At 39.1% G+C, this 21874-nt stretch overlaps 1 protein-coding gene across 1 annotated transcript in view; it reads left to right on the top strand.

The window, feature by feature from the left end:
• Positions 1-21874, top strand: part of insra (insulin receptor a) — a 63332-nt gene that overhangs the window by 30049 nt on the left and 11409 nt on the right. Inside the window, exons 3-9 of the mRNA XM_028592252.1 lie at positions 8284-8620; positions 12912-13051; positions 14019-14163; positions 14501-14715; positions 15308-15434; positions 16587-16840; positions 21025-21192. Of these exons, the coding sequence (XP_028448053.1) occupies positions 8284-8620; positions 12912-13051; positions 14019-14163; positions 14501-14715; positions 15308-15434; positions 16587-16840; positions 21025-21192 (1386 nt within the window). The remainder of the gene's footprint in view (positions 1-8283; positions 8621-12911; positions 13052-14018; positions 14164-14500; positions 14716-15307; positions 15435-16586; positions 16841-21024; positions 21193-21874) is intronic.

Genomic DNA, 21874 nt, shown 5'->3' with positions numbered 1-21874 from the left:
TTCATTTCTGCCAAAAAAAGGAACTTGGAAAATCTCACCCCAAAATGATTTTAGGGAGGATTGTGGTTAATGAAAAGTACAGGGGCTCTTAATTTTAGGCAGGAATCCCTGTGTTTAGGGTATGGTGAAGTGTGGTCCTCCTTGCCTGTATAAATGAATTACTAATGGCTTGCTGGTGTGCATTTTGATTTTGGTAGAAACTAGAAAGAAATAGATAACTCTATATAGAGTATGTGTGCATTGGTGACAGACCGCAGACAAGGAACCATTTATGAACTGTATGAGTCATTTCTTGCCAGCAATGTGGATTCTTTCTGCCTTTTCGACACCCCGTGTTGTTGAAGCTTGCCGTTGGGGCGCAAATCTCCCAAGTTGGCATTTCCCTGACAGGGTGTATCATTCTCTGTTACACAGTGGACTGGAGTTGAGTGGGTTTGTTGTTGAAGTTTGTTTTGGGCGTCAGGGATTAAGCATCTCATTGTGTGGTTCTGCTGCACTTTGCACAAACTGCATGCCAAGATCCCTGACCAGTGTGCAAGAGACATTGTAGGCAATACATACATTCAGCCTCAAGACTTAATATGTAGCCAAGTCGTAAACAGACCTAAGTCCAACTGCCGACCCAGCACTTGTCTCCCAAAAATCCCATTGATTTATTGTTGTCAGGTGATTTTACGCTGGCCAAATGGAAGATAAGTTGTGGCAAGGCTGACGAGCAAACTCAAGCCGAGCATAACTAATTGACACACTGAGAAAAGACCTCTGCTCTTCATAAACGGCGCTAGCTTAAAGGTTTATAATCATAATAAAGAAACTGGGCTCGTATTTAGAGATTTGCATGTTTTAAGGAAAGAATGACCAACTCCCCAACAGCCTCCTCAGCGTCCTTCTTGCTCTGGGAGATCAAAGAGGGCTTGGGGTGGCCTCACTCTCAAAGTTTCTCAGGGTCTTGACCTTGAAAAAATTTTTGACAAGCACACAAGAAACAAGTCTATCTCTTTCAGTGTGGTCACTGTTGTTGATATTATAAAAGCCTCTATGATGTCTGGTAGTTAACCGCTAATTTAGGATCAACTGCCAGTATTGATTTCAACTCAGCAGACACAGCCAAGTCAGGTGGTGGCAAAGTGAACATTACAAATCTTTTGGACAGTGAATGGTTTGTTTTGGGGCTTAATGAAAGTGGTTGCCTGCTTGTTCTCTCAGGTGGCACTCAGTGCATGTCTGAAGCTCGACGTCAGTCACTGAAATTGACTGACCTACATTAACCCTTGTTTTTTTTCCTAAAAGTCTGCATCCACTAGGGCCTCTGTTAAAAAAAAACCTAACACATGTAACAATTATGTTGCTGCAACTGACAAGTATTTTCATCATCTGTTATCTACGCAGATTGAAATGTCAAAAAAAGCCCATCACAAGTTCCTGAGGTGACTTCTTGAAATGTCTTTGTTTTGTCCAACCAGCAGTTCAAAATCTGAAGTTATTGAATTTTAAAATGATATAAAATAGAGAACTGCAGAAAGTCCTTACATTGGAGAAGCTGGAGCCAGATAAATAGATTTTTGGGGGGCATTTATAATTGAAAAACAACTGAAGTCAATACATTTTCTGTCTATTGACTTACCAATAAATAATCATTTCAGCTCTAATTGAAACCTAAAGAAGATGCAAAGTAGGGCTGCAACTAAGTTATTTTTATTATCTATTCAGGGTTTTTCCTGGCTCGGAATGGGCCTTTGGGGGGGGGGCATATTAAATGGGGTATCTGGGGATCCTACCCCAGGAAATTTTGAGCGTCAAAGACTTCATTACCTGCATTCGGATACATTTTTAGGCACCAGTTTATGGTGAAAACTATGGAATGCCATTTTATTCAATATTAAATAAATGAATAAATACATGAATAAATAATAAATATGCCTTTGAAATAAATAAATGAGGCAATAAATAATTAAATAAAATGTAAATAGTCATATATATAAATGAATCAATTAGTTAAAAGATTTTGCTTTTATTTATTTCATGGTACCGTATTTTCCGGACTATAAGTCGCACTTTTTTTCCTACTTTGGCTGGTCCTGCGACTTATAGTCAGGTGCGACTTATATATCAAAATATATATAATTTAACATGTTTTTACATGTTAATTCATACTGAAAACATTACCGTCTACAGCCGCGAGAGGGCGCTCTAGGCTTGTGACAACTAGAACGCTCCTCCTAAAGACAACTGAGAAAGAAAAGAGATAACAAACTGCAGGTAGTAAAATATGCAGCCGAAAACGGTAATCGAGCAGCAGAAAGAGAGTTTGAAATGAGGGAGAAACTTATGAGGGAGACTGGCGAAAAGGTGACTCTTACTGCAATGAAGAAAACAAAGAAAGCTAATCGGCTAATCGTGGGCTGAAAGCAAGACGGCCAGAGCTGTAGGGAGGGGCTCGTTCACGGTGCAGTTACGTCTCCACGCCTTTTAATACATCCATGCTCCACGCCCTGGTAGCTAGTTGTTCTGTGTGCTATTGTATAGTTCAATAACCGTTAATGTGTTACGTTAACATACCGGACACCTAGCGTATTCAGCGTATTGTTCTGTGTGCTATTGTATAGTTGAATAACTCTTGTATTTATATTCTAAATAAATGCGACTTATAGTCCGGTGCGACTTATATATGTTTTTTTCCTCTTCATGACGCATTTTTTGACTGATGCGACTTATATTCCGGAGCGATTTATAGTCCGAAAAATACGGTACTTTTATTTCATAAGTCCACGTTTATTTATTTCAGGATACTTTTATTTTTTAAATCAACATTTATTTATTTCCGTGGACTTCTGTTTCCTAATGCATCATTTATTGATTTCCCCCTCTATTTCTTTCCAGTTCTTATATGCAAATCAGGGGGCGTGGCTATCTCTCACATTCACAACAGAGCCGTGGGCAAAAAAAGGCCTGCGAAAAACCTTTTAATACATTTATTTAACTAATTGATTCATTTATATATGAATATTTACATTTATTTAATTACTTATGTATTTATTGCCTCATTTATTTATTTCATGATGTATTTCAAAGGCATATTTATTTATTTAGTCATGTTTTTATGTATTTATGTATTTATTCATTTATTTAATATTGAATAAAACGGCATTCCATAGAAAACGTCGTTATTTACAGTTTGTCAAGGAAAAACAAAATTCTGGTGGCAAGTAACAATTCAAAATATAATGGAATGTAATGCAGTAGGGGGCTTTCGCATCTGGGACCTGGGCTACACTAAAGTCCAGGTGGTTTAATTAATATAAACAGGGCCTGACGGTAACTTTATCCCCAAAGAGAACATTTACGCAGAGTTTCTGCTGCGAGAAGACGTCGCCTTTGCAGCTTGTTCAGGGAGGCAATGCCGATAAAGTGGGCGCAACATTTTTACCAGACATCATTCAAAAATATACATAAATACAGTATATGGGTATTGTCTGGACATTGGGCAAACAACAAAGTGTCTAGAATACTTTACAAATTTAAGAATATATAATACTGTATTTTAGTTAACCAATTTTTCAAATGGATATTTCGATATGGATGAACATTTTTCAGTTGCTTCTGGGCCAGAGATGGGGACTCGACAGACTTGACTTCAGACTCATCCTCAAAAGACTTCAGCCTCAACTCTGACTCTAGATGCGCTCCGTACGTGTAAACAATCTTAATTTTTTGGAAACGTCTGATGAGCGGAATTTTATTCCTCTCCATGCGTAACCTATGATCTAACTACGTAAAGCGTAACGCATCTTCACGCAGCACCGGCCACAGAGGACAACAAACATGTCAACCGCACCAGCAGCTGGCACCTGACACCTGAAACGCACCCTGATAGGTTAGCAAACATGTTTAGCTCAGCATTGGCCATCTTATGCTAGCTTGCTTCTTGCTTTAGCTACAACCTAGAGGTAAACACCGACTGTCGTTCGCTAGATGAAAAGATGAATGAGCATTTGTTTGTTTGCCAAACTTTTCGGGGGATTTAACGTTACGTAATCATTGACGTCCCGCTGGCTACCACCATGTTAATTATTAACGTTGGCTGCAAACCAGTTACAGGTTTATTGTTGATCATATAACGCTACAGTTTTATTTAGTTAACGTTACACTGGGTTAGAGAGTATGGGGGGATGTGTTGACTTTCAGTAGTTTATAGGCTGTCATTAGTTGTAGACACAGTGCACATTACATGGTTGTGCTCTGTAAGGAAAAATAGGTTAGTTATTATTTTAGCAATATTTTACCGATACCCTAAGTACCTCAATATTTGGTCTGTACTGTATGTTCATGTTATAAAGCAAAATACAGTTATTAACTTGAAAGTAAAGCATCCCTGGTGTTTTTTTTTGTTGTCATATTGCAATAGCCTGTTTACACTGATTATACTTTATAGGCTACCAAACAACTAATCAAAGCTGATACTGTATGATAATATATAAATTAGTCAGAATAACATAACACATGCCTTGAATTCTTTATATATAGCTCTGCAGTGTTCTGAGCAGCCTGGATGGAAGGCAGCATGTGATGCAACACTCATTATAACCACGAGAGACTTGACTTGGACTCGAGCTCAGAGACTTGAGAGCATCTCTGTCCTGGGCCGTTTGAAGTTTGTAAGAACTGCTAATGAGTTGTGGACATGATGAGACATGATGCTCATGATGATCACCCGAGGCACAGAGGTGATCAGCACTATACTGACATAATATGATTGTCTCCGCACAAGTTTGAACCCATTTGCTACTGAATGCACCAGGTTACTCTCATCAAGGACTTCTGAATAAAAATATTTTTCCGGAACGCTGTGTTCTTTATTCTGACAAGATTTATTTGCATGACAAATTTAAGAACCTACTTGTGCTTACTATCTGTAGAAAAGTAGCCGATTCATAGTAGTGAGGAGAAAGAGTAGAGCAGCTCCAGCCTGTCACTATATGGTGCTTGTGTTTGTTTTTTTTTGCATACCTCCCATTGCTGCTATTGCTGCTGTCTGACTGGCGGGGAGGAAAGAGAGATGGACACAAAGGGTTAAACTGGTGCGCATGTCTTCCTTGGAGATGGTAGAGGCCATTTGAATGGCTAGCTTCTACAGCTAGCCAACACATTGGCTAAGGCTGAGGGTGGATCTGCTGCTGGGCCTGTGCTCCGACATGGAGCCCTGCTGGAGGATCAGGACTCAGTGTGAGCTGTCAGAGAAGCTATTGTGTATATGTGTGTACATACATTTGAGGAAAAGTTGGAAGGACAGCTTTTGAAATAAGCTTTAGAGACAGAAAGAAAATATATCAAGGGGACATTTTTGTTTGTTTGTGTAAATCATCGTCAGTGGTCTTTGTAAATCCCACCGCAGAGTAGATTATTTAGACTAGCAGGCTGGCATAGAGAAAAGATGGTTATATCATTTGTTTTTCTAGCAACATGCCCCCTTTAGCTTCTCCTCCCCTCACACTGCCATTCTCATGTTGCTGCCGCTGCTCCTTTCACACATTCTTCATGAACTTCAAGAGCTTACCTCTGTGAATGTAAGAAGACAGGGGGTCTGTGTTCATTTGTTCGTTTAAGGGCTGACCTCATGACACTAATTAAACTAAGCCGTTTTGTACACCCGCTCAAAAATAGAAAGCTAGCAAAGAAGATCAGACTATTGAGATTGATTGTTTCCTGTAATGGGAAGTACAGCACTCAAATTCACTTTTTATGTGTTTGGTTTATGTGGCTGAATATTAGTTCGAACCTGTAAAAGACACACACACTCACAACATTATGGTCTGACCTGTAACCTGCCCCTGACTCATTATCTCCCCTGTTGTCGAACAGTCTTAATGTGACATGCTAATCTTAGCATGCAGGTCAGTCAGCTGTATTTACGGAGAAGCCTCCATCAATCCTTGCACACTCACATCTACACTGAGACAACACTTACATACACACACTTGCCAATGCTGAGGGTCAAAATGTTATATAACGGGCTGATTTACAACACACACATGCAGACGTATGTACAAACAGCCAACCTACAGACTTTTCTCTGTCCTTAGCTGATTTTATTTACGCCCCCAAAAACATCACTGAACTTCAGTGTGTGTTTGTTTGTGTGACAGTCAAGACACTGTCTGTATCTTTCTATCAGTGTTATTTCTTCTGCTTGCCAACAAAGATTTTGTGTAGGTCATATTGCTTAAAAGAGGCCTGTTTATTAGTTTTGTTTGTCTACTTTAGTTGATTTGGGCTTACCAATCCATGGATATTTTGTCATTGTAATGATGTAGGGCTGCAACAACGAATCGATAAAATCGATAAAATACGATTACTAAAAAAGTTGGCAACGAATTTAATTATCGATTCGTTGTGTCGCGCAACTATTAGGCCACCTAGTCGCAGAGATAAAAAAAAATAATTGAGTTGAGCGCAGAGCGGAGCAGCGCGGAGCGAAAGAAAAGAAAAAAGAGCAGAGCGGGGGTAGAGGAAATACGGAGAGAGACCGGAGAGACCCGTAACATTTTTCTGAAACACTCGGCGGAGGCAGAGAAATCAGTACGACCCAAGTCATCCAAGGTATTGGAGCATTTCACACTAAATAAATAAAAAAAGTGTTAATTGCAAGATAAGCAAAAGCGACACAGCATGGCACGGGCGCACCACGGTGATGAGTCAGCACCTAAAACGTAAACCTGTTGAGTCCTTGATGAGGAGGAAGGGTTCTGAAGTGAGGAACGTAACGTCCCTCCAGTAGCTCTTCTGGTGCTGCTGTTTACTCGTTATGCGATTCCTCGATTAATCGAAAAAATAATCGACAGATTAATCTATTATTAAAATAATCGTTAGTTGCAGCCCTATAATGATGTGAGATTTTTTTGGATATCGTAAATTGCTGACACAGTTGTACAACAACAGCACTTGCAGGGCTTCAACTAAGGAATATTTTCATTATCAGTTGATCTCTTATTTTTCTGATGAATCCATTAATGATTTCATTTTTAAAGACAGAAAATAATGAGAAACGTCAATCGCAATTTTCCAGAACCCAACTGCCTTGTTTTGTCCAACTAACAGCGCAAAACCCGAAAGTATTCAATTTTATAATAAAACACACATGCAGCAAATCTGCACATTTCAGAAGCTGGAACCAGTGACTAACATTTTTGCCTGATAAATGATAAATCAATTGGCACAATTATAGTTTATTAATTTTCTGTCTGTTCATAAATTGAATAATTGTTGCAGCACTGATCAACCATAAACTTTAATGTGTGATTTGCCATATCTAAACAGATGTTGTGATATACTGTATCTACATATATCTATCATAGTGGTTTCCAAAGTGGCCACATTGAGGACAGGCCAAGGGTGCTGCAAGTTTTTTTCTTTTTTTTTCACAACACGAGAAAGGAAGTGACATCTACATTAACTAAAATAGGACTGGACGATATGGCCAAAATCTTCTATGCCATTATAGGTCATTTTGTACCTCGATAACAATATACAGTATATCACAGTAGAGCAAGTCCAAGCAACATAAATAAATAGTCCTTTTAAAATAACCATCTTATATTTTTTATATACTACTGTGTGAATTAAATAATTGGATCGAGTATTTTCTCATTTTATTAACTTTAGTGCAAAATGAACATAACATGCAAAGACGTAAATATTTCTGTAACGCAGTTCGGCCTCAGGTTTTTCGACATTGTATGGTAACGATATAGAAAAATATATGATATATGATTTTAATATCATTTTGATGATATATATCGCCATATTGCCCAGCACTACTCAAACAAACAAAAAAGAAACCAAGCAAAGACGTCTTGCACGTGTCTAACAAATACTGACTGCTTCAAATGCCATTTTATCCCCCTCTGTCTCACTTTCACCAAGCCTCCTGGATGAGCGTCTGTCTTTTGTGAATTAGTATTTGATCCCCGCTGTTTTTATTCAACATGCTTGTTGGCCAATGACAGATGGTCTTCTGGGCTGCTGGCTAGTGCAGTGAGGAGGAATTTAACTCCCACTGATCTGACCATTTCAGATTACTGTAGAGTTGGAGATATAAAGATATATTGTCATTGGAGATTCAAATCACCTGTATCACTTGGGGAACTGAAATACTATGTAGGTGTTTTGAAAGCTGATACACTTGTGTTTCCTGTAGCTCACATTCAGTCCTTAATACTTCATATCTTTTCTTTAGCTTGTCTCACCGTTGCTTCACTATCTTTGTTGTCCCCCTCTCACCGACAGTGTGCCCTGTTCATTGTAAACATCGAGCCTGCACCAAGGACGACCAGTGCTGCCACGACCAGTGCCTGGGCGGCTGCCAGAAGCCCCACTCATCCAGCCACTGCGTGGCCTGCCGCGGCCTCCAGCACGAGGACAGTTGTGTTGAGCGCTGCCCTGAAAATCACTTCACCTACAAAGGCTGGCGCTGCGTCTCCTTCGCCTTCTGCCAGGATCTCCACAACAGATGCAAGCGGGAGAAGGAGCACAGCAAGAACCCCGACTGCCACGAGTATGTCATACACAATGGTGCCTGCATCCCTGAGTGTCCCTCCGGCTACACCACCATCAACTCCTCCGCGTAAGTGGACACTCATGCCGGTCTGATGGGCTCTTGGTGGTCTGATGGAATAATGTGTGATCAGTGAAGCTGTCTTAATATTCTGCATGCAAACGCACACGTCAATATTTAATTCTGTGCCTTTACAGAGGTTACTTGTTGATTCTCCTATATGTGTTTTATTTTCCTAAAAATCCCATCTAATTCTGTCACATTGCTGAAAATAAAAACAGTGCCTCAAGTTACAAACACATTTTTGCTTACTACAAGCTGATTATAATTAAAAAGACTTCCAGCTGTTATGAAATAAGATAAAAGAGACTTCATCCATCTATACAGTACAGTGCAGTGCAGTACAGTACATAGTGGAATGAAATTGTGTTTCCCTGGTCCTTTTTGTAAAACAAAAGAATGAACGAATGAACATAAGGTGCTTACAACAATATACAAAAACAGGTACAGAACAATACACAAGACAAGGTACAAAAATATTATGGCAACAATAAAAAACATGAAGTGCAATAAGAAATAAAAGTAGTCTATAATAGTTTTTCTAAGAACACAATCATACACAAAAGTTGTCATTTAGCTGTACAATAAGAACAAATGTGAACATATCAACCACAATAACATATCCAAATTTAAAAAGAAAAAGAAGTCAACAAATGCAATGTCAAATAAAATACAAATATTCTGAAATCTTGCAGTTTCCTGCCTTGGTTTAGCTCTTGTCATTGTGTTTGTAGCACAGAGTGACAGTGCATAAACTGAAGGTCCTCCTGCTGAGCTCATAACACACTTTTTTTTTTTAGTGTGTGTCTGTGTCTGTCTGTCTGTCTGTCTGTGTGTGTGTGTGTGTGTGTGTGTGTGTGTGTGTGTGTGTGTGTGTGTGTGTGTGTGTGTGTGTGTGTGTGTGTGTGTGTGTGTGTGTGTGTGTGTGTGTGTGTGTGTGACCGCAGACAGCTAGGTCAAAGTGGTGCAGCGCAGTAGGAAGCCTGGCACAGTTTTTTGGCTCATACGCTGCACAAAATTGATGGTCGTTTACCAACTGCTGGTGTTTGCATTGCAGTGTGCGAGCTATAGGCATAGACAAGATGTGAAGTGTTTTTTCCCTTTTCACTACATCTGTAATTTACAAGCTATTGTACGTGTATCTTCGTAAACTGCATCCATACAGACTTTCCTCTCTAAAGAAGGGCATTGTACTCGTGCTGATCTGCCAGTGACCTTTATCGCCTCCCTCTTGGACACCTTCATTGACCGTGACAGGGCTGTTGATTAGTGTGGGTGTGCCTGCGAGACACTTCAGACAGCCCTAATCATTCTGCTGTGGCAGAGGTTGAAAACACAGCTGGATCTTTCAAGACTTGTTGTCTTCTGTTACAACATGACTGGCTAGTTGACTGGTTGGCAGTTAAACACCAGGGGAGTCAGAGAGGCATTCAGGACAGACTATCAGTACCCCAGGGTGCTAGGCCTCGACTCCCTTGGCTGGCTGCAAAGAGATAGAGAGTCTGTCTGGCAAGCAGCTGCAGTAGCATAGTCCAGGCAGTCTGTCACTGACAACAATGATGACAAGGAAAAGTCATGTGTGTTTAACCTTTATTTATCCACAGAGGGTTTGCCAAGCACCTAATCTCTGTTCAAACAAGTTGCAGCTTTACATTCATGCAGTTAAATACTGTACATTCACACCCAAGAGGTTTGTAGTGGGACTCTCTGAGTAGATCCAGCTCCACTGGAGTGAAGTGCCTTGCACCCCGGTCATTGTGGTTAAGAAAAGAGTGCTACTGATTTTCTTTCACTGTTCAGATCAGATTCAGACGATTTGAATCACGAACTGAGAAGCTCCCTTTAACTTGATTTATTATTAGTTCAATATAATGTTTAAAGCTGTGCAGCTTTTCATCAGACATTGAAAACCCACAATACATATCTTAGGTTTGTGATGTTTTGTTTGTTATTAAAAAAAAAACTTTATTTATACAAATAGAATCAAACAGAATGAGATTTTAACAAGTGTTTTATCATAATCTGGAACAGCTGATCAATTTTGTGGCACAACTTTGGTTTAAAAAAAGGCTAAATTGATATCGGCTATTAAGTCAGTCATCGTCTTTTTCCTGCTCCAAGCTACCGTTATTATATAGGGCTTTAAAAATCTACTATCAGTCGACCCCTAGTCCTCAGTGATATAGATATGTTCTTTTATTTCAGCAGTCATAAAGTTCTAACAATAAAAATTGTGGTAATTACCAAATAAAAAGAGACTAATTAAAAATAAATCTTAATAAAACAAAGTACCGGTAATTATATCACAGTGTATTTCAACATAAAGTTGTTACATACTGAATATATGAAGTATCATAATATATCTTTATATGATTTTTCATAATGTAATTTTGTCTACATTGCACAGGTGTAGCTTAAGTGCAGAGGTGGAAAGTAACAAATTACAATATATTCACGTGACTATAATTGAGTAGTTTTTTTTTTTTCTGTAATTCTACTTTTTAAAATAGTTTTTAAAATCTGTACTTTTATTATTAATTAAGTATGTTTTGTTGGAAGTATTGTACTTCGCTACATTTTAAATCACATCCGTTACTGAAATAAAATATAAATAAAAAATTATTATTGTAGTGTAAGCTGTGTTTAGCCAGAGAGACCTAACTAGCACCTTATAAAAACTCAACATCAAAACTGCACAAGCCTGTAGAAGTAACGTTAAGTTAAATAATACTGTACCATTGCATTGGTAGTTAAAATGAAGTTTTCATAGTTTAGTAAAAAGCTTTGCTCAAATTAGCCAAAAAGACATCGGTGCATGACAGGCTAATGTTGGTTCGACACTACACCTGCGCCCCCCCCAATTCTTTGGAATTATGCTTTTTTTTTTTATTAAAAGCAGCCTCACAGTGTGCAGATTTGATCACAACCTGCCGGGTGAACAACAAGCTCATCCAACCCTTTGGACTACTGTTGACCTGTGGTGAACCTTGTCATGCTCATTTCTTAGCCTTTTGACTTTGACTCCCTTTCTGCTCCCTTATGGCTCATGTCTTCTCTTTGGCATCTCTCTCCCGTCGCTGGCTTTGAGCTAAGCTGTGGAAATGAAAGTGCTTGGTGGATAAGCGGTGTACTCCAAGGCGTTATGAGTCTATAGGCTGTGCAGATGTAGCACTAGAGAGGGGAAAAGGTCAAGATAAATCAGGAGAGTTATGAGCCGATGCTGTGTGAATCTGAGAAGATGCAGAGGTTGCGGTGTACTTTGGGTTTTAACTCATCAAAGTTTGCACTCGCCGCATTGTGAGTGTGGGGATTGTACAGACGGCTTTTCAGGAAATAGGTTAATATGGTTGACACACAAAGCCATGGTCATATATCTGTTATGAGAAGAGACTTGTTATAAAAACATTATGTAAGCCAGGTTGTTTAACTCTGTTGCCAAGGTGAAGGGTTGGGGTCAGCTCATTTTCAGTTAATTCAAAACAAAAGTTGAATAAAGCTTCATTTTCAGTGTTTTTGTTATGCATACAGTGTGGCTATTTAAAGCAGCTATAATCAATATTTTACTACTATTTGTTTGTGAAAATTGTTGTTGTAGTAGTAGTCGTTATGAATATACAGAGACTTCACCCGAGCAGACTGTAGTTCTCAGCTCTACGCAGCGTTTTAGCGTATTTCAGCTTATTGTTTAGCTGTCATTGTTTAGTCCTGCTGAACGTGAGGACTTTTCTTAGCACTACAATCACCAACTAAAACATTTTGTGTGCGCTTCTTCAAGATTTTCAGCCATGCCTTCACCTGTTGCAGCAGTCCTCTTTGTCTCTGAAGCTGAACGCTGCTGTTGTTCTCTTTCAGCGCATCACTCGAGTTGTTGCGCGCAAAAGTCGCCGGACTACACCATTTTGTAAACATAGCCATGACAAATACAAAGAATTTTGTGGAGCCGATAAGCTTACTTAGCTTTGTATCAACTCATTTGGCAATGGCTTGAATGTAACAGACGTTCATTCATATAAAATAATTACGCACTATACTTTAAAGTTAAACAGTTACACAAAAGACCATAGCCACCAAAGTAAGCGAAAAAAAACTAATGGTACCTCTAACTCTATCTTAACCAGCAACATGGCTGAGTTTTAAGGTTCTAGTATTTCTTTGTTGAAGAATCCTAAAAAAAAAAGGTGGAAAATGACTTCAAACACATCTTCAAGTTGTAATTTGTAGCACCAACACACATTGTTATCATGCACACATTTTCTTGAAATTTGTTTCTAATCAGTGTTTTTTCCCTTTTGTTCTATAGGCTCAACTGCACTCCCTGTGCAGGGCTGTGTCCCAAGGTATGTATGGGTTTAAAAACTGTGGACTCAGTCACTGCTGCCCAGGCTTTGAGAGGCTGCACAGTTCTCAACGGGAGCCTGGTCATCAACCTGCGGGGAGGAAGTGAGTGTCTGTGGTTTATTTTATGGAATTAGGTTACAGTATAGAACAGAACAACACAAAATATTTGATTGTAATAGAGCATCTTTGTTACTCAGGAGGGCTAACCAGCCAGCTCTCTCAATAATGTTTCCTATTATTGTCAGGAGGCGATGCTAATTGCCAAATTTCATATGCCTCCATAAATCTGGACCTCTATCACTTACTGTTACTTGTTACTTTGTTCATCTATGAACTAAGTTAGCATTTGCACTTTGTTTAGCTAATGTTAGCCAGCAAGACATTCATTTGGAGATAAAACCATGTTAGTAAGAAATAATCCTTGTGAAGGTGTAAAAGAAACAGACTGGGAGGGAGATGCAATTTTGATGATAGCAAATGTTACGTTACTGCCTCTCGTTGTCATGATTTATGTGCTGGACCTGCCGTGTTTGGTCATGCATCATGGTGTAGCCGCTATCTTGGATCAAACAGGGGCTTGAGTTGAGCTATATGCAGCTGTTGGACAGAGACATGATCTGTTTAGAGACCAATAACAAGAAAAACAAACATGCACATTTAAATCAAAAACATCCTTCAACATCACATAATGTGTTTATTTTATTTTGCGTAAGGACTTTTTCAGTCAAAGGTGAAACAACACTGATAAGAAGTTACAGTTGCCATGCCCGCTCCATTAACTTCAATAGAAGTCGCACCACCAAAGTCTGGCACCTCTGCAGAATATACAGTCGGAAAAAAATAAGGTCCGGGACCGCCTAGAAAATTACAATTAACTTTTTTTTTTTTTAAACCATCTAAATAGGGGAAATTTATTATTAATATTTTGCAAATAAAAGAAAACCGTTAAAAAAATTTGAAAACCGCAGAGAACCGTTTGTTGCCAAAGAACAGCTGCCTGGGAGCTTGTAATAAGTATGCTGTAGAATCAGAAGTCACTTCAAGGCTTGTGTCTTTTGGTTTTCTGTAGACAACATAGCAGCTGAACTGGAGGCCAGTCTGGGCCAGCTGGAGGAGATCACTGGCTACCTGACAGTGCGACGTTCCTACGCCCTCGTATCCCTCTCTTTTTTCCGCAAACTCCGTGTTATTCGTGGAGAGGAACAGGAAATCGGGTAAGACTCCGTCCTCTGAGCCTCATCTCATCCTCGCCATGTCTGAGCCTCCTCCTGTAATTATGAGTTAAAAGCGGAAGGACTGACCTTTTCAAAATGTCTTTATGTGGTAACTGTTTTTGATTAAACGTTCCCAAATCATATATGAGGCTTCATTCAGACAAGCACAATGGGCTAAACTTACAGTAGAAATGGCAAAGGATAGGCATACGATGCAAATTGTAGCCTAACCGTGCTGAAATACTTTTCTGTTGTTACTTTTTAATAATATCCTCAGCTAAATGTGATATGTTTCATGATAATATGTTTCATTGCAATCTTGTGTGTTCTTTTCCAGGAATTACTCATTCTATGCCCTGGACAACCAGAACCTGCGGCAGCTCTGGGATTGGTCCAAACACAAGCTGACCATCCTGCAGGGACGCATGTTTTTCCACTACAACTCCAAACTCTGCATGTCTGAGATCCGCAAGATGGAGGAAGTGACTGGGACCAAAGAGCGGCAAGTCAAGAACGACATCGCCTCCAAGACCAATGGAGACCAGGCCTCATGTAAGAACCTCTGCTCTGAAGACATGTCAGTTGTTGCAGGAGTTACTATGGCAACAGAAAACACCAGAGTCCGCCCTGGTACAGATGCAAACATAGTCATAGTTATTGTTATGATGGTCATTTCCTGTCCCGCTGTTTGCAAATGTCTTCCGGCATACTATACCTTTTAATGATTAAATAGGACCAACCAAAAGAGCAAAGCAAAGCACCAATAACTGTTAACATGGTAACACAGTGACATAGGTGTTTTTGTACTTTCCATCGTAAACTACATGCTTGATTCAAGTTAAGAGACGGGGTGCAGGAACCTCTTGTAAAAGAGATTTGTAATCTCAAGGAGTTTTTTCCTGGTTAAATAAAGGTTTGAATGAATGAATGAGTTCACTGTACTTCTACATAGATTAAGGGGATAATCTCTCTTTCATGTTTTGATACGTTTCCTTTATTAGCCTGACCTAAGAGAGAGGCAGTAAATTAGATGTGACTATTATCTCTCTATAACACAGATGGAAAAATGTAGATAATTTCTCCCTTTACTTTATCAATTTTTCCTGCTGTTTCTTGCTTTTAACTGATTAATGTCTTTTCTAAGGTGAGAACCATGTGTTGAAGTTTACCCTGATTCGAACCATGAGCGATAAAATAATGGTCAAGTGGGAACCCTTCTGGCCTCCAGACTTCAGAGACCTGCTGGGCTTCATGGTGCTCTACAAAGAAGCGTAAGTAAATCTTCAGCCATCATTAACAATCAGACTTGGATCTCTGCCAGGCAAATATTGTTTTCAGCTGCATAATTACTTTATATATAAGAAAGCGATGTGTAGACATACATATATATGTGCATATTGTATATATATATATATATATAGGGTTGGGTATCGTTTGGGTTTTTTCCGATACCGGTGCTAAAATGATACTTTTAAAACGGTGCTGGTGCCTGAAAAGAATAGGGGAATAGGGAATAGGGTATTTTTCAATAACTTTGAATGCACCATGAGGCTTACTAGTTTGAAGTGAACGCACCTGTCTGTGTTGTTTTCTGACAACGGCAGCTGCACACACTAATGTCCCGCTATTGGAATCCTCTACAGTGAAATACAGTCATGCTTTACACCGTTTAGCTGGTAGCATTTTAACCTGGTTTAATCCAGCTGCTAACGGTAGGCTAACGTTACCTACTGTAAAGTGAAGTGTTGACTAGCGTCACGTGCAGCGATGCTCCTGTTGCCTCTAACGTTTGTTTCAGGCATTTAATTGGCACCAAAATGAGGCGCCAAAATCTGCCTTACAATTCGGTCCGGTAGATACCGGTCGTTTAGGCACCGGTGCCGTATTAGCACCGGGTTTCGGTACCCAACCATGTATATATATATATATATGCACATTTGTGCATTTCCAAAAAGCACCTGCCTGCAGTACCGTGACTATGACAACAAATTTGAAGTAACTTGTTGGCTTCAGTGAGGCACCACAAATGAACTAAACATCAATCCTGCAATGTATTTCACAATTTGGTTATATGGGTTGCATTTGAATTAATTTGAAGAGATTACTTGTTAGCTCTCATTTGTTTGAACCTGCAGTACTAATTGCAGTACTTTGCAGGGCTGCCACTTTTTTTTTTTAAGAATAATACCTACAAAGTACTGCAATCAGGAAAATATCCTCCCTTTGAATCAGCATCATTTTGAGGGTCTCTCTGACCTCAGTGATGTGTTCCCTTTACTGACTGGTCAGATAAATACAATGATAAATTGCTGTAACAAAACATCAAGCTGAAACTCAATATCCTTTCTGAACTGGAATACAATTTAGGCCTACATATAACAATTGTTTCTTTCGTATACCGTTATTGTTTTCCCCAACAACAGACCTTTTCAGAATGTAACCGAGTTTGACGGGCAGGACGCCTGCGGCTCCAACAGCTGGGTGATTGCTGACGTAGACCCTCCTCGTCGAGCCACAGAGGGGGACAAAGAGCAGTTAGAACCAGGTCATCTCATCCTACCACTGAAGCCCTGGACGCAGTACGCCATTATGGTGAAAACCCAGCTCTCTGCCTCTGATGAGCACCAGGTCCACGGAGCCAAGAGTGAGATCATCTATGTTCGCACCAACGCCACCAGTAAGATAGAGATTTGTATTGTTCACTGGTTCTTTAGTGACATCCCCTTGATATATTTTAACGGTCTATTCAATTTGGAATCAGTCTGTACAACCTGTAACTTAATGTGTAGCTATTATCACTGGTTCTGCTTTAGTTTCCACTGTACTGTAAGTTCCTGAACCTAAATTTCAGCACTTTTCAGGAGGTGGCACTAAATCTATTCGCAGAGACATTGAATGTAGAGTTGTTCTAATACCGATGCCAGTATCGGGAAAGCCTCCGATACTGCCTAAAATGCTGGTATCGGCGAGATGAACCCATCTTAGCCCCAAAGAAAATCAACTACTATACTTTAGTAGTTTTACTGGGATAAAACAGCCGTTTGCTAATGTTAGCGCTTCGCGAGCTCATTAATAGGCCAAACTGGAAATTAATTCTTCTTTGTCACTTAGGGCTGGGCAATATATCAATATTATATCAATATTGTGATACTAGACATCGTCTTGTGTTGTTATATTGTAATATGACAAGTGTTGTCTTTCCTGGTTTTTGCGAGCTGCATTACAGTAAAATTATGTCATTTTGTGAACTTACCAGACTGTTCTAGCTGTTCTATTATTTGCCTTTACCCACGTAGTCATTAAATCCACGTTACTGATGATTATATATAAACATTTTGCGAAAGCACCAACCCTACAATACTACCGCAATATCGAGGTATTGGGTCAAAAATATCATGATATTTAATTTTCTCCGTATCGCCCAGCCCTATTGTCACTCAAAAAATAGTAGCCTACACAGAAAGTTGCACTGGCAGCTACTGTTTTGAAGCAGCGAAGAATTCATTTCCGGTTTTGTCTGTTTGCAGAGAGTGTAACAGAGTGTATTCTCGTATTGTCAGACCTATCTCCACAGCGCTGTGTCAGTGATAAAAGGAGTGTAATGTTACTCAGAGCTAAAAATGTCCACAATTTCACAATAATTTACACTGGAAAATCCCACCAGTGAAATGGCGATGTGTACAGTATGGAAGCTTCAGTTTTGAGGAGTGGCACTAATGTTGCCAATTTAAGTGTGGCTACGGTTTATACTGTTACTTTACTATTTAAAATTTTAAATGTCTTTTTCTTTTATTTTACTAAATTGTGGATGCACAGTTTTTTGGAATTGTTATTTATTTCTAGATGTATTTACTTATTTTGATATGATAGCAATCATATCACATCCATACATGGTTAGTGGTATACAGTTGTTAAAAAATAAATAGATATACAGTATATATTTTAATGCATTGGAATCGGATCGGTACTCAGTATCGGCTGATGCACAAGTTTAGGTATCGGAATCGGTATCCGGAAAGAAAAAAATTGTATCGGAACACCTCTAATTGAATGCAATTAATGACTCTTAAATGTCAACTGTGTAGAAGTGTATTTATATATACAGGTGGTGTTCTGATTCAAAATACCTGACATTTTACAGTAACGTTGGGGTTGCTGTGATATGTATGTTTAGTACATATCTTTTTGCAAGTATAAAAGATACAGCTACCTGAAGCATTGTTTTTTTATTGACATTTATGAAAAATGTTCCAAACAGTGGAAACCCAAGGTTGAACCTCAAACCAAAGTCTTACAGGATAGTAAAAGTTAAGGTTATTAGAAGCTCCAGGTTACGGCTCGTGAAATTCCTGCAGAGGAAAAGGTCCATTTCTTCTCCTGTGCTAGAATTAAAGTATTTTTAGGATTGACTCGAATACACATTTCTTGTGGCGTTACTATCATTGACTAGTGGACTCAGTGTTATGTGTGTCAGTCTGGCAGCTGCCAAAATGTCCTTGGCACAAGAACAGGGAAGAGGAAGACAGATGGCATGATCTGCCTGGGGTGCCACCGACCAACAGGGTGCTACTGCGTGCAAGGTGTCTGCATCAGTCTGTCACGCAGCAATCATAAATCTCTTCCCCAGTACTTAATTGTACTTTGCCACCCACTGTGTGCGTCGTGTGCAGTTTGAGTTTGTCGCAGTCATTATTACCTGTCTAACCGGCTTCAATGTGCTACAATGTGCTCTTCCTTCCTGATAAACCGCATCAAACATGGCATCCCTCGCTCACACGAAACAGGCCTCCAGCAGAGACGCATCACTCAGTCAGTCAGCCGTGTCAAGGGAGGGTTGTTTTCTGTCGGTCCGCTCCGGGTTCCTGGTCTGTGTCATGTCTAACCAGCATACCTCATCAGAAGGGCAAATCTGTCATTACAAATAAGCTGTTGCTGGACAATGTGGTCGGACCAGTGTGTTGCACTGTCATGAAACGCAGACAACACAATCGCACTGTGACAATGAAGCTCTGGTTTTTGTGTCTCCGTAGGGTTCAGTCTGATATCCCAACACACCACACCTTCCTCCCAGTTGTTCTCCTCCACACACACTTTTCTTATGAAGTACAATTGTCAACACTTTGTTCAATAATATTTTTGTCTTCTCAGAACTCCTAATCCACTTCAGGCCAGGACACTTTTAAGATGTAAAGTGTCTTTTATTTGCCTCCCACTCGGAAATCTTATTCATACATCAACTCAAAAGACTGCTCACCAGACAGTCAGATGTACGGTGATGCCAGTTAGTGTTCCTGCCACATGTAGCTGGTGACCTCTTTTTGTACTCGCAGCACAGAAGACTTTATCAGCTGCCCACATCTGATGCAAATAAGAGATCACAAAGCACATTTAGATGTATAATTGGATAAAAAACAATGATTATGTAGCTGCAAAAGACATTTTTAACTGCATTTAATTCTTGCCAACAAAAAGCACTTGGCACCCCATCCTGCTTTTGCAAATCACACAGTGACTCTTGTTTATTATGCCTCCTGTGTTAGTGCTGCTAATCTGTGTTCACTAAGTAGGATTGAATTAAGAAAAGAAAAATATAAGTCACGTTTCTTTTGCAACTTGAAAATACATTTTCCTGTAACATGTATGAAGAATGTAGCATTGTTACATAAACATTGTCAACAAGTTACAACTGATGTAAAAAATCAATTAAGGCAATTCTAAATCGAATAATCTAAATTAAGAGTAAGAAAAAAAATTATTTGAGAATGTTATATTGACTTCTTATATTTTTATATAAGTATTATTTGAAATGTATTTTCTCACAGCCACATTTTAAAATATTCAAAATACCACACCTGCCAAAACTACTGAAAACCAGAACTGAAACTAAATCTAAACCACAGCTTAACTAACACTACCAAAGCCACACTGGAAAACACGATTCAACTAAACTACTGAAATAAAGACTAACACAAATGAAAACAAAAATGTTATATTACAACAAACAAAACAAGGTTCTCTTCTGCACTAACCAGAGTGCAGAAAGTAGTACTAAAAATGCAAACAAACAAACAAAATTTGGACATGCAGCACTCATTTTTATCACTCGGATGTACAAGAGAAAAACACATATATCGAGTAGTGTAATAAACAAAAACTGCAAATTCCCAGAGCAGGCAGCTGCTGGTCACAGAGCCAACACCCTGCCAGTAAGTGTGTTTCATTAGTTATACTGTAACGTAAAATGCAAATTAGAATGAAAAGTGAATGAAATGAAAGGGCACTTCTCCCCTGCTATCTTTAATAATTCCCAATGATTCGTTGGTAGAAATTAGCTAAGTGTGACACCAATGTATCAGGATTTTTTTGATATTTTTTTGTGTTTCAGGACTAAAAGTTGTTGTCTGTAGTGAAATAATATTGAGCATCTCTTTTACATGAAAGAAACACAGACCTTTAACTTTTTAACTCACTTAACTGCAGTATTGTGATCAGTCGAAGTTTTTTTTTTCAAATTGACCAAAGACCTTTTTAATTACTGATTATTAGCTTGTCAACATTTTCAGGCTGCAGTTTACACTGCTGCCCGTTCAGTGTTATTGTAGGTCATTTAAGTGTCTCAGCTGATATTTGACGTATGTAACAATGTAACCTTTACATTGTTTTAATGTGTGTACCTTGTTTCTCACTTATTTCTACTTTGTATTTTTAAGATATTTATGCTTTGTGTTTTTGTTGTCACTGTTAAGCAACCAGCTGCCCTTCAGAAACAAATACAGGGATTGATGGATAAACAAACAAAAGTATGCTTTTAGAGGCCCTTATTACTTGTTAAACCTCTGTATTTGTGTGACGTCTCCCCAGAACCCTCAGTCCCACTGGACCCCATTTCCTCGTCCAACTCTTCCTCCCAGATCATCCTCAAGTGGAAACCTCCCAACGACCCCAACGGCAACATCACTCACTACCTGGTCTTCTGCCAGCGCCAGCCTGAAGCCAGCGAGCTTTACAAGTTTGACTACTGTCAAAAGGGTGAGCCACGTTGTTTATAGTCAACCTGTTGTTGTGTCTGCTTCTGTGTTTGTGGTTTTGTGTGTCTGCGAGCGAGAGAGAGAAAGAATGTCTTTTGCGATGTTTACATTGGCAGAAGAGCTCTTCTCAAAAAGCCCTTGGCTACTTCAAGTTGTTCCTGTCTGCTCCCAGGACACTCTGTGATGACTGTGATCTGAATCTATTTGATGGGTAATCATATCAAGATTTTATTTTAGATTTTCCAAATATAAATATCAATCCACATTATTTACAAATTAACAAAACAGAAGTACACAATCAAACAGTGAGGCTTTGCTTACTTCATGTAAATAAAACATCATTAAAACTGACATATCTAAAGTCAACACATCTTCCCCTTTTTTCATTTTTCATTAGCTTTAGAAGCCCTGGCAGAATTTTCCTAACCCAAAGAGTCTTTTTTTGAATTAAATGAAAACATTAAAATCACTAAAACTGGAGTTAAAAATGTCCAAACGACAACAGAAATATGTCTAAAGCACACTGTTCATGGTGTCTCACTCTCAGCAGGATAGACAGAAAAGTACAGCAGAAAAGCATCTGTAGAACTTGTTTTATCTTTGAGAACATTTTAAGCATAGTGACCCTTTGTGAATTGAACCGAGTGCTACTCTGTACCCACCGAGCAAGAAAATCAAGTGCA

Source organism: Perca flavescens, chromosome 12 (assembly GCF_004354835.1).
Source record: "Perca flavescens isolate YP-PL-M2 chromosome 12, PFLA_1.0, whole genome shotgun sequence".
Lineage (NCBI taxonomy): Eukaryota > Metazoa > Chordata > Actinopteri > Perciformes > Percidae > Perca > Perca flavescens.
Note: the sequence above shows the minus strand (reverse complement) of the source record. Positions and strands in the feature narration are given on the sequence as shown.